Source organism: Hibiscus syriacus, unplaced genomic scaffold (genome assembly GCF_006381635.1).
Source record: "Hibiscus syriacus cultivar Baekdansim isolate YM2019G1 unplaced genomic scaffold, ASM638163v2 tig00111402_pilon, whole genome shotgun sequence".
NCBI classification, from domain to species: Eukaryota; Viridiplantae; Streptophyta; class Magnoliopsida; order Malvales; family Malvaceae; genus Hibiscus; species Hibiscus syriacus.
In genome coordinates this window covers 161,033-173,410 of record NW_024063082.1, presented here as the reverse complement: position 1 = coordinate 173,410, position 12,378 = coordinate 161,033, and the positions used below count along the sequence as shown (strand labels likewise).

General features: G+C 37.3%; 2 protein-coding genes across 2 annotated transcripts; one reads left to right on the top strand and one right to left on the bottom strand.

The window, feature by feature from the left end:
- Nucleotides 1-9: 9 nt before the first annotated feature.
- LOC120162150 (protein AGENET DOMAIN (AGD)-CONTAINING P1-like) lies at nt 10-2,186 on the top strand. Its single transcript, XM_039172326.1, is given in 5 exon segments — nt 10-33; nt 122-227; nt 230-393; nt 826-1,380; nt 1,880-2,186. Coding segments are annotated over 5 exon segments (864 nt in total). The 3' UTR covers nt 1,895-2,186.
- Nucleotides 2,187-3,254: 1,068 nt separating this feature from the next.
- Nucleotides 3,255-3,821, bottom strand: LOC120162149. Its single transcript, XM_039172325.1, has one exon. It carries the CDS (start codon nt 3,780-3,782, stop codon nt 3,255-3,257), a length of 528 nt encoding a protein of 175 aa, XP_039028256.1. The 5' UTR covers nt 3,783-3,821.
- Nucleotides 3,822-12,378: the final 8,557 nt, after the last annotated feature.

Here is a 12,378-nt window from a genome sequence, read left to right as displayed (position 1 = left end):
CCGAGGTTCATGGTACACCGGCGTAATTGTCAAGCATGCTCCTCCTAAAAAACCCAACAAATTCGTAGTCGAATACACCCATCTTTTCGAAGATGATGCTGGTACTAAACCCTTGAGGTAGACCATCGACGCTGTGGATATACGCCCTCCGGCCCCTCGAGAAAAGTCCAGGAAGTTTAAGTTTAGTGAAGGGGTTGATGCTTTTCATAATGATGGCTGGTGGGAAGGGTTATTACCAAGGAGTTGGAGAATGGGAGGTTTCACGTTTACTTCAAGAGGTCCAAGGAGCAGCTGGAGTTTGGAGAGGACCAGTTGAGGCTTCATAGAGGGTGGATTAAAGGGTCTTGGACGCCACCACTGGAGGAAGATGAGCAAGTTAAGTTAGCGAACAAGGTAAATTCCTTTGGGTATTTATTGTTTCTTAGTACTTGGGTTTTCTTGCATCTGTTTGATTGTTGAAATTCGAAGTACATAGATATAAAGAATGCTAACAATATGGTTTTATGATTTGTTTATTGCAACTAGTTCAGAATGGTTTTATGAGTTCTATATATTATTGTGGATCTAAGTATACGAGTATCAAACTATCACGTGCTGAATATGAACTTTAATAAATATGCCATTAGGATTAGATACAAATAATTCGATTCTCCTGATGGAGGCATGTTTTACTGATTCAATGTATGAACTTGGAAGTCATTATATGAATTTGTTTCTCGAAATTGTTTGTGATTTGTTCCCTTAGTTGTTCTAGTTTGTTTATACTTTTCAAGTAATGATTGATGGACCTTTAATTAACTACAAAATAAATGAAAAAAATTCTAGTCCACAGAAGCAGGGACTGAACGAAAGATAGAATTAAACAACGTTCGAGAGAAGCTAGAGCATGATAATACAGCAAGCAAAAGGAAGTTAAAGTCTGATTTAGCCGGGAGTGGAGGGAAATTGGAGTCTGGTAAGATAACAGAGTATAGCGAGGGAGAACGTGTTGAGGTGACGAGTGATGAAGATGGTTTTGAAGGTGCTTGGTTTACTGGAACTATTGTTAAAGCAGTAGGGAAGAACAAGTACCTATTTCAGTATGATAGCTTGAGAACTGACGATGACAGTGAATTCCTAAAAGAGGAGTTTGTTGCCCTGAACATTAGGCCTTGTCCACCGGAAATTGTTATGGCCAATGCATTCCAAAAACTTGATGAAGTCGATGCTTTCTACAATGAGGTCTGGTGGGTGGGTGTGATTTCCAAGGTTATTAAATCTCTTCCTGAGACAAAGTATGAAGTCTATTTCAAAGCTACCCAGGAGGAAATGAAGTTTAAACACTCCGAGTTAAGGATGAATCAGGACTGGATTAATGGGAAATGGGATACTGCTTCCAAGGTATGACACCCTTATCCCCCTTCAACGTCTTTATAGGTATTTGTTCTTGAATGGTGTTGCATGAGTTTTGCTTCACAAACTAAAAACACGGCTACCTTTCTCTAGACATGCGAAATTGTGTATATGCTTGCTGTGTTTGCATGGAGTTAGGCCTTTATTCCTGAATCTATGCATCCCGGTGTTTTGTTAAACTTCTGCAATTAACAAATTCTTCAATAGATGTATGAGACGTCGAAAGTGATTTATGCACGATTAGACACGAGTCAACAACAAACGATTACATGCTTCGCTAGTCAAATGATGGCAACCTTTTCCCATCTTTTCTATGTCATTAGTAGTTGGTAACTCTCATATTGCGGCTTATCCAAGTTCAACACCCAATTATTTCTTCCAAGTTTTGATTCGACTCCCTAACAGAAACCATCCGTGATCAATGCACCAATTCTGAAAGTGGTAGTTTTTACTGGTTTTGTGTTGATTGTGATTAGTTTCTACCCAGGCATTAAAGTCATAGTTACTGAAGGAGAGGTGTCAACGGTACTTCAGCTGGGGGCGTTTTATGTCGGAATCAAAGTACAGCCAAATCTTTTCGGTTTTTCAGCTGTTGCAGTTGTGCTGGTGATTGCTTGTGTAACCAGTTTTAGGCATTCATATGCATATTCTTTCAGACTGAAGGTACCTTAACACGCAAGTTTAACTAACTAAAGGATTCTACTTGCCTAGCCTTTTATGTGAAGGATTAATTGTGCATTACTTTCCCCTACAATTTGTGTGTTTGTTGGAATCGATGAAACTACTTCTGTGATAGGGGTGCGGTTGTTGTGAAACTCAGATTAATAAATGTAGGTATTGAAATAGACTTGTCTATCTCAACTTAAAGGTTGCAGTACGGTTAAAAGTTGTACGTCGTTGCAGGTTGCAACAATAATATTAATGTTAATAAATTGATTTAAAAAGCTAAAATACATCAAGTCAAATCGATCATTTTCTCGATAAGTTACTATTTAATCATTCAATTAAGTATTTTTTTACAAATATGTCCATGTATCATTGAGTGACTAAATATTAGATAAATTGTAACGCAATAACAATTTTAATCTTAAAATTTATATATATTGTTAATTTTTTAATTCAAAATAATTTAATTATTCATATTTAAAAATTTTGTCTTCGTTCTCCCATAATTTTGTTATATTGTTTTCATGTTTAGAATCACTCTCAACATCTTATATGGTGTTGAATTTTATAAATGAGAGCATTGTATTTGCTCTTAATATCTTATTGTTTTGTCTCGACTTCTGAGACACTAAGTAGGGGAGTTGCTAAAATTTTTCTTATGAAATTCATTTTTCCTTGTACATTTAGAGGTTACATTCTTCTATGCTTTTTTTTAAGCATGAGGTGTAGTTTGTATCGGCTGTCGACCAATCTCATCTTCGAAATATAGGTTATTTTGTGAGGTTGTAAACTAAGCTTGTTAAAATCATATAATTAGTTAATATTCATTGACAAATGGCTTATATTACTAACTTGTTATTGTTTTATGATAAATATAATTATCCAAATGTTATTTTGGTTTGATGGACTTGAAAATGGAACTAAAACCTACGAGGACAATGTTAAACAAACCCTGATCTTAGTTATACTAACGTTAGACGTTTATCGTGGCTGGAATTTAGTCCCGAGGACGTAATTTTTGTTACTCAAATAACTTCTCTTTTGCCTCATAAACTACTCAATAAACAGTAAAGAAAGAAGAAAGTTCCCCTTCATGGTCCCACTGAGAAACAGAGTATAGTTTGTGCACTTAAAAATCATTTGGTAGTTCCATAAAATAGAATCGTAAAACATAAGTAACAACAGTTTTAGCATTTTTATTTATTGCTAATGATATCCATTGATGAAAGGCCCTCTGTCTCTATACCTCTCACTCCCACAGCATCACCATTCACTTGTTTTTCCTCCTTGATAACTTCACCTTCGATCTCGAAAGCCGATACAGGGAAACTCCTGTAAAGCCCCGCCGGGGTCTGGAAAGTGATCTTCCCAGTGGGCGGATCATCCACGTAGATATCGCTCAGGGTGATCCACACCAACAGCTCCTTCGTCTTCACCCCCGTCAGCTTCTTGATCTTGTTCTTCTCCACCACGGCGGTGACTTCGGTGTCGTAGCTGACGAGCTTCCCAATCTTTTCGAACTTGTAGGTGATGCTCTTCTTCTGTTTTAGCCACACGAAGCCAGTGTCCTTCACGTACCCACATTCTTCGATGTCTTTCAACGGCAGAAGACCCCTCGGCAGCCCTATTTCCTGGAGCAGAAACTTGGATTTCTCTTGGCACATCTCGTTGCCATGGTAAATCTCTGATGCACTGGCTTTTATCTCTTCAGTCACAAGAGACATCTTTTCTATCAACTTTAGTCGTCCAGGAAGATGATTATTGATGACGTTGTTGTAATAGTAATGTTTGGTTAAAGGAATAAAATATTAATGGAATGTATATTTGATCAAATTGTTTTTATTATATATTTATTTTTTTAACAAAATAAAAAATATTTATATATTTTCTTTAAAAAATTAAATTCATAAATTATATATGATTTTTTTATAAAATTGAAAATATAAAAAAGTTTAATGAAAGGGTAAAATTTTATTTTAACTCCTGAATTTCATATAAAATTTTAATTATAGATTTTTTTTGTAATCTAAAATAGTTTAAGGATAAATTTGTAATTTAACTTTTATAGATTTTTTATGAGAAAATCGCCTCAGTGACCAAAATTCCCATATAATATACGATTTTAACCAACTTTTTTCGGATTTGCCAAAATGACCAACAAAATCGCAATGCGATCGCTAATTCGCAACGCGATCTCCATTATCGCAAATTCGCGTTGCATTTCGCGTTGCGATGGTCTACAGTGTCGTTGCGATTTTCCCAATTCGCAATGCGAATAAGTAAATCGCAACGCGAATTGGGTAAATCGCAACGCGAATTAGGAAAATCGCAATGCGATACTGACTATCGCAATGCGATACTTACTATCGCAATGCGATAATACAAAATCGCAACGAGATACTGACTTTCGCAACGCGATTCTGACTTTCGCAATGCGATAATACATAATCGCAATGCGATTTTCAAAGCGCCATTAGTATCCTGGCCAAGTATTTTATTTTTAAATTCCAAACACGAATATTAATATATTGGAACACTGAACCGTCCACAGTATATCCCGTAATCGCAACTCATAACCTAAAACCTAAAATCACAACTCAGCTCCATCTCCATCTCTCACTCTCTCACCCATCTCCGACGAAATTCGTCTCCATCTCCGGCGAAATCCGTCTATCTCCATCTCTCAGAGCCACCCTCACAATCAGAAATGAAAAATCAACCAAATCAACCAACGAGGGTTAATTTTTTTAATTATTTTCTTTTTGAAATTTTTGCATTATTATTAGGTTGTTCATATTGAAATTGATGATAAGTTTACTGGTAATTTCAATAATAGATTAACAATTTTCACTTAGATTGCTTATTAAATCAATCGAGAATCGTAACGCGAAATGCAAATCGCAACGTGATTTTAGTTTCGCGTTGCGATAGTCAAATTCGTGTTGTGATAGTCATTTTTGTGTTGCGATTTTCATTTTCAGAAACTATTCTTCTTCTGCAAATTGAAAATTGAATGAATTGCATTACTTCAACCAAAAAACAAAGACAAATACAAAATTCACAGTGTTGCAAATTTAAGTTTGAAGAATAAACTACTACTCTTTATGTTTATTATTGCTTTTGGTATATCTTCACAGTGTAGTTTTTGGTATATCTAACTTAGTATGTTTATTGTTTTTGTAGAACTTTTATTCGGCTCAATTGACCTTAAGAAATAAAGTCAGCCTGGCCAAAACAATTGCGTCGAAGCTTTCACATGCACAAAGAAAAATGTTTGAGGATACATGCTTTGGGCCATGGCTGAAAGTACAACATCCCGGTGGAGATGCGATGTTGACACACCTGTTTCTTCAAACCATGACTAGCGATCTACCAGAGACTATACAACGTCGTGATGAAGAGATATGGTTTGATTTTCCACCGGCGTATACGTTTTTGGGGGAGGAGTTTTGCTTAATCACCGGTCTACGCTTCAGACACGATGATGTAGGGTCGGTACACTAGACACATTACCCGCCCATCATGGCTATCCCGGGTTTTTCTTGAGCTGGAGAGGCCGAATCTACACGTAGAAGACCTGACAAGATTGAATAAGAAAGATGGTTTTACTCGGATGGATGACGTCGACGTTGTCCGAGTATGCCTTCTAATTCTTTTGCATGCCGGCTTTTTAGGCAGAGAGGCCAGACAACCTATTCCAAATGATCTAATCAAATTGGTAGAAGACCTAAATGCGTGGAACCTGTTTCCGTGGGGCTCGTATTTATGGAAAGCTACATGGAATAAGTTATCGTCTGCCTTGGATGATCGAAAAAGTTTGCATGGCGATTGTTCCAAATACACTTTGACATGCTTTATTTGGGCCTTTAAGGTAAGAATTTTTATATAATGTTTCCAAAATTATAAGTAATTATTTAACAATTACTAATGTTTGTTATTATATTGTTTGTAGATTTGGATATTTGAGGCCTTTCCCGCCATGAAGACATATGCAATAAAAACTTCAAATGATATTCACAGGGCTATTTCCTGGAAGAGGAAACGGACCTTGCAATGGGAAGATTTACTACGGTATACGACAATAAATAATGTAAGTTAACATAAATACTACCATATGTTTATAAACAAGTTATTACTAGTACACGTTTAACTTTGTTTGAGCTTTTATATTGTTAGGAGGCCAACACTCCTCTACAGAGGCTGACACCCACGGAAGCTGAGCTTGCCACTGATTGGTGGCAAGCTAGTAAGCATTTTTTTGATAGAACGGTTGATGAGCAGCCTCCACTTCGGGAGCCATCACCTCGCCCAGAGCTATCACCTCACCCAGAGCCATCATCTGATCGACCCGACTATACACCTCCACAACGACAGCCATCATATATTCTGTCACATCAACGAGCTTCTTCTTCACCATCACCGCAAGATAGGCGACCGGCAAAGATGCCACGACGTTTATCTCCCTGTTCTCCACCTCCACCTCAACGGGATGAGTTAGGGGAGTTACGTGATGAGGTCAATGCCTTGCGTGAGGAGGTCGATACTTTACGCAAAGACGATGGTGCATGGCGTGTTGAGGTGTCTACATTACGTGGTGAGGTAGCCGCTCTACGTGAGATGGTAGCATCGTTGCAGAATGAGGTTCATACTCTATGCAACGAGGTAAGTTTAAGATTTTTCATACTCGTAATTCTTTCGGTTGCTGCCAATACTGCTAAATTGTTTTTGTTAGTATTTGTTTTTGGTTTTGTTTTTGTCTTTTGGTTGAAGTAATGCAATCCATTCAAGTTTCAATTTGCAGAAGAAGAATAGTTTACTTTCGCAACACGAAAATGACTATCGCAACGCGGAAATGGCTATCGCAATGCGAAATGAAAATCGCAATGCGATTTGTGTTTCGCGTTGCGATTTCATTTCGCATTGCGATTTTGTCGTTGCGATTTTCATTTCGCATTGCGATTTTGTCGTTGCGATTTTCATTTCGCATTGCGATAGCCATTTCCGCGTTGCGATAGTCATTTTCGCGTTGCGATTTTAAGTTTCGTGTTGCGAAAGTAAACTATTCTTCTTCTGGAATGTTTATATATGTTGTCCTTTTAAATGTTTATATAAGTGCTTACTTCTGGAATGTTATCTGAGCATTTTGTGAACTATGATAGAATAATGACTTGGGTGAATACAATGCTAGTTTGAAACATATTTGTCTTTGTTTAATATCATGTCTGTTTATTTACTGATTTATGTATTAATTTTTTTTAGCGGCCCGATAAGGTGGATGCTTTACGTCGGGTTTTCCTTGCACGACGGAGTTCACGCATCAGACGGCATGGACGTGCTATTACGTCTCCGTTCACCCCAATGGTGCGAAGACTCCGCAAGAAGAAGCCCGACTCACATGTCATCCCTCAAGAGTCCCCTCCAATCGTTCAAGAGGCCCCTATCCTCCCTCAAGAGTTCCCCCCCCGTTCAAGAGGCCACTGTCATCGTTGAAGAGGTCCCTCCCACCATTCCAGAGTCCGATTCACATGGGGTAATATATCGAAGTATTGAGAAACCCCCACCGGTTCCGGACATGATGGATGAGAGTTGGCTCTCGTATGAGTTACCGGTTAGTACCCTTCCGGTATCTGAAGTGGAGAGGAGACAACTACCGGAAATAATTGTGGATAATACCCTTTGGGCTAAGACCGCAGTTGATTTTTATCTACATGAGCGGAGCCAAGGGTGTTACACTGACATAAGCAAACTCAACGATGAAATGTTTTTGTTGCTTGATCGGTCTTGGTGGGGTGTGCTATTAGGGGTTGAAGACAGTGGCTATTTCGATGGAGAGGTAAGTCTTATATTGGTATTATATATGATTTTGATTAATTTTTTTAAAAATTAATGTAATTCACTAATATATGTATTTTTTTGTAAAACAGCATATCGATGCGTGGGTGTCACGTCTACTAATAATAAGGAAGCTTAGGAAAAATAAAAAAATTCGCGATATACAATAATGCCGGCGGCTTTTCACGCAGTTCACTTGAAGAATCAACGAGATGAATCATTTTCGTTGGGCAATGGACAAGCTAAACTTTATCCTGCATGGTGGGAGGTCGATAAGGTTAGTGTTTATTTTTTAAATTTTTTAAAGGTGTTCATAAATATGTGCGCAAATAAATGAATTATTACTTATGATTGCAGGTGTTTATCCCTGTTTTGGAACGTCGTCATTGGCTTCTCGTCCAACTTCAGCTCCCATCCCTGAAGATAATAGTGTATGTCAGCATGATAAATTACATATCACTGTCTGATTTGAGAGATATGATCAAGGGATGGAGCTCTCATTTGGCTAAATTCTTGGATGGGATTAATTATTGGACTCATTCTGGACACAAGAAGCCAAAGAAGTTCAATGTCACAGTTGTCAGAGACGAGACCGCGCCACAATAATCGCCGGGAGCCAGAGGGGATTGTGGTCCTCTCGTATGCTTGTGCTTGGCGCGTTTGACGACGGGAAGCACAGAGTTTCTACCTCCCACCGATAGAGATAGAGCTGCAGTAGGCTTGTGGTTTCGGCATTATATGGCTAGAGCAATATATTCGAGACGCTGCCTACCTGCATCCGCCTTATGAAAGTGTCCATTGTTAATTGGTAAGTCAAATGCAAGTTTTGTTAACATATATACTCCTTTTAGTTTGAAAATGTTTGGTTAAGTACCTAGAATTCAATAATTTGCTGTTTGTAGGTTTTAGATGTGTAGGAAGTCTTGTTTGAGCAAATGTTTGGTTTCTGCAGGTTAATCCTTAAGTGAGCTACGTGAAATAGATGTACGGGGTCACAAAGTTGTTGATTCATTGATTCAATTATTTATGAAGAAATAAGAATTATTATTATTATTTTATTGTTTAATTGATTTGTAAAAGATGATTTGTAAATGTTGATTTGTTTAATTGATGTGTACATAATTCTTATTTGTGCTTGTTTAATTGATTGAAATGTAATAGTTGATTTGTTGATTTTCAATCTGCATTATGTTGAAGGCAAAACAGACTATCGCAACACGAAACTGACTATGGCAACGAGAAAATCGTAATGCGAAATGAAAATCGCAATGCGAAATGAAAATCGCAACGAGAAAATCGCAATGCGATTTTCATTTCGCATTGCGATTTTCTAGTTGCGATAGCCATTTTCGCGTTGCGATTTTTCATTTCGAATTGCGATAGCCATTTTCGCATTGCGATAGCCATTTTCGCGTTGGGATTTCCCCGTTGCGATAGTCAAATGAATGTCTAATAAGTGATAACAACTGAACAGATCATAGCAATGTTCAAACTCAAGTTACTAATACATGCCTAACTGAAAATGTTAAAAGTGCACACATAAAATACACATAATACAACGTTTGCATTTAAAAATCACCTAAGTTAACAGTCCCAAAAGGTGAAGTTGGTTGGGATTGGGATTTTGAAGATGATTGCGATTTTCAGAATCTCGTTGCGAAAGTCAGAATCTCGTTGCGATTTTGTATTATCTCGTTGCGATAGTCAGTATCGCATTGCGATTTTCAAAATTCGCATTGCGATTTACTTATTCGCATTGCGAATTAGGAAAATCGCAACGCGATACTTACTTTCGCAACGAGATAATACATAATCACAATGCGATTTTCAAAGTTCGCAATAGGTTTTAGTTTCGCAACACAAATTTTTTGTGTATATATATCTACGCAGAAGCAACAACTCATAACCTAAATCCCTAAATCGCAACTCATTCCATCTCTATCTATCACTCTCTCCGGTGACATATGTTCCTATAGTCGTTCCTACATCATTCCCTATCCGGCAACAAGTCTTAGTTTCGTAGCTCCTTTGTTTAGTAAATTAATTTACAACAATGAAATCATCTAATGTTGATCATGTTTGGATAGATTTGTGTTTTGGAGGGTCATGGGAGAATGTTCATGGTGTTTTACAATATATGCCTTTACCCATGAATCTTCAACTAAAACTGTCATTAAAAAAGTTAACTTATGAAACTCTAATGTTACGTGTTTCAAAGAAATTGAATTTAGAGCCCCTAAGTGGATTTAGGCTATCTTATCAGAGGAATGGTAAAGTTTATTTGTTAACCGACAATGAAGATGTTGAACGATTCATTGCTTACATTAGTGTTTCAAGTGATGATGTTACATTGTATGTTGTTGAACCTAGAAGTAGTATTGTTGGGTCAGTAGCGCGGGTAGTAATCAACTAAGTTTTTCTCAAAACCCACAACCTTTCTCTAATCCAAATCCCAATCAACTTTCAGCACCAAATTCCGGTTTTCGTATTGACCAATTAGACGATGATGAGCCAAGAGAAAAAATTGTGAGTACTAGTCAGTATTCAAAATTTGATATTGGTCAATACCTGGACTTTGATATTGGTCAATACTCGGATTTTGATGATGTTTCAGAAGAAGAAACAGACCCTGCGTGTAATGATTTTGATATTGGTCAATACCCGAATTTTGATGATGAAACAACCGTTGCCGAGGAAGATGTTGTTGATGATAATGAGGAGGAAGTGGAGGCTGTGAATGAACATGTTGAACATTCATTCTGTAATTCATATAATCCTGAAGAAGAAAAAGAATAAGAAAAAGAAGAAGAAAAAGTCCCCGGAGAAAAGAAAATGCCACGGGAGTATAACTGGAATATGCCAGAATTACTTCAGATACCGGAAGAAGAGTTGGTAAAGAAATCAATTGATTGTTACACAAAAGTTATTCGTATCAAGAAAGATGATTGTTTTGATACAAAGGAAGACTTGAAAATAGCTTTGTATACGAAATGTGTGGAAGATGGCTATCAACTAAAAGTTAACAAATCAAGCAAAGATCGTTTCGAAACAAGGTGTATGATTGACAAAAACTGTACGTGGCGTATGATTGCAAAGAGGATAAAAGATTGCGAAATGTTTCAAGTTAGGACTTTTATTGACAAACATACATGTTCAAGAACCCAAGTTTTTCCTAACCATAGACAGACAAACAAAAAGGTGTTGAGTGGTTTTCTGGCTGAGTTAATGTTTTTGAATGGCAGGGTATATCGAAGACATGAAATTATGACTGACATGAATGCTCGGTTCAAGATTAGTATATATCATATTCTCAAGCTTGGAGAGCCAAATGTTATGCCTTGGAATTGTTGAGGGGGTCGCCAGAAGCATCGTTTGCCCAACTGCCGGCTTATTGTCACAATTTAAAGCTGAAAAATCCTGGGTCGGTAACTCATATCAAAACAGATAGAGATGGACGCTTTGAGTTGCTGTTTATCGCCATTGGTGCTGCGGTTAGTAAATCAATATATAATTCTGTTGACTCATTTCTGTTAGTTACATGCATTTCACATTTAAATGATTATATTTCTTGTGTATATTATTTTGTAGATTCGTTCGTTTATTACTTGCATGCGCCCAGTTATTATAGTTGACGGAGCACATTTGAAAGGTCGATACCTTGGAGTAAACTTATTAGCAGTAGCCATGGATGCTAACAATGGGATATTGCCAATAGCTTACGGGGTTGGCAAATCTGAAACCTCTGATTCATGGACATGGTTTATGGGGCATCTTAGGGATTGCATAGATCCTATTAGCAATCTGACAATCATATCCGATAGGGCAAACTCAATTGACAACGCTGTTAGAAGGTGTTTCCCAGATGCTTTTCATGGACTTTGTGGTGTTCATTTGTATAGAAATCTAAAATCAAGGTCTGTTGGTATAAAAAAGCACAAATGGGCATACTGGAAGGCTGTAAAAGCTTATCGGGAAGTGGATTTCAATAAGCATATAAACTGTTTAAGACGTGTTTTGCCTCAGTGTGCTCAAACACTAGAAGATGTCGGGTTTGAAAGATGGTCAAGAGTACATCAACTTGGAGCAAGATATGGTTTCATGACGTCTAATAGTGCAGAATCAATCAACGCTCTAAGTCGTCATTCCCGGAAATTACCCATTACTATGTTAATGGAGTTTTTTCGAGCCTCTATTCAACAGTGGTACTACAAGAAAATAAACCATGCAGGTATTATTTCTTTGAATTCGTAACTTATCATATATTTTACTAAGTATTATTTATTTAAATTTACAGGAACATTGGAACATCGTGTTACACCATGGACTGAAAAAAAGATAACGAAACGTGTTGTGAAGTCAACGTCATGGAGAGTTGAACCATGTTCAAACACTTTGTTTGAAGTACTGGATAATAACTTAAATGGGCTTGTCGATCTAAATGCAAGGACGTGTAGTTGTATGAAATGGCAAACATCTGGTTATCCGTGT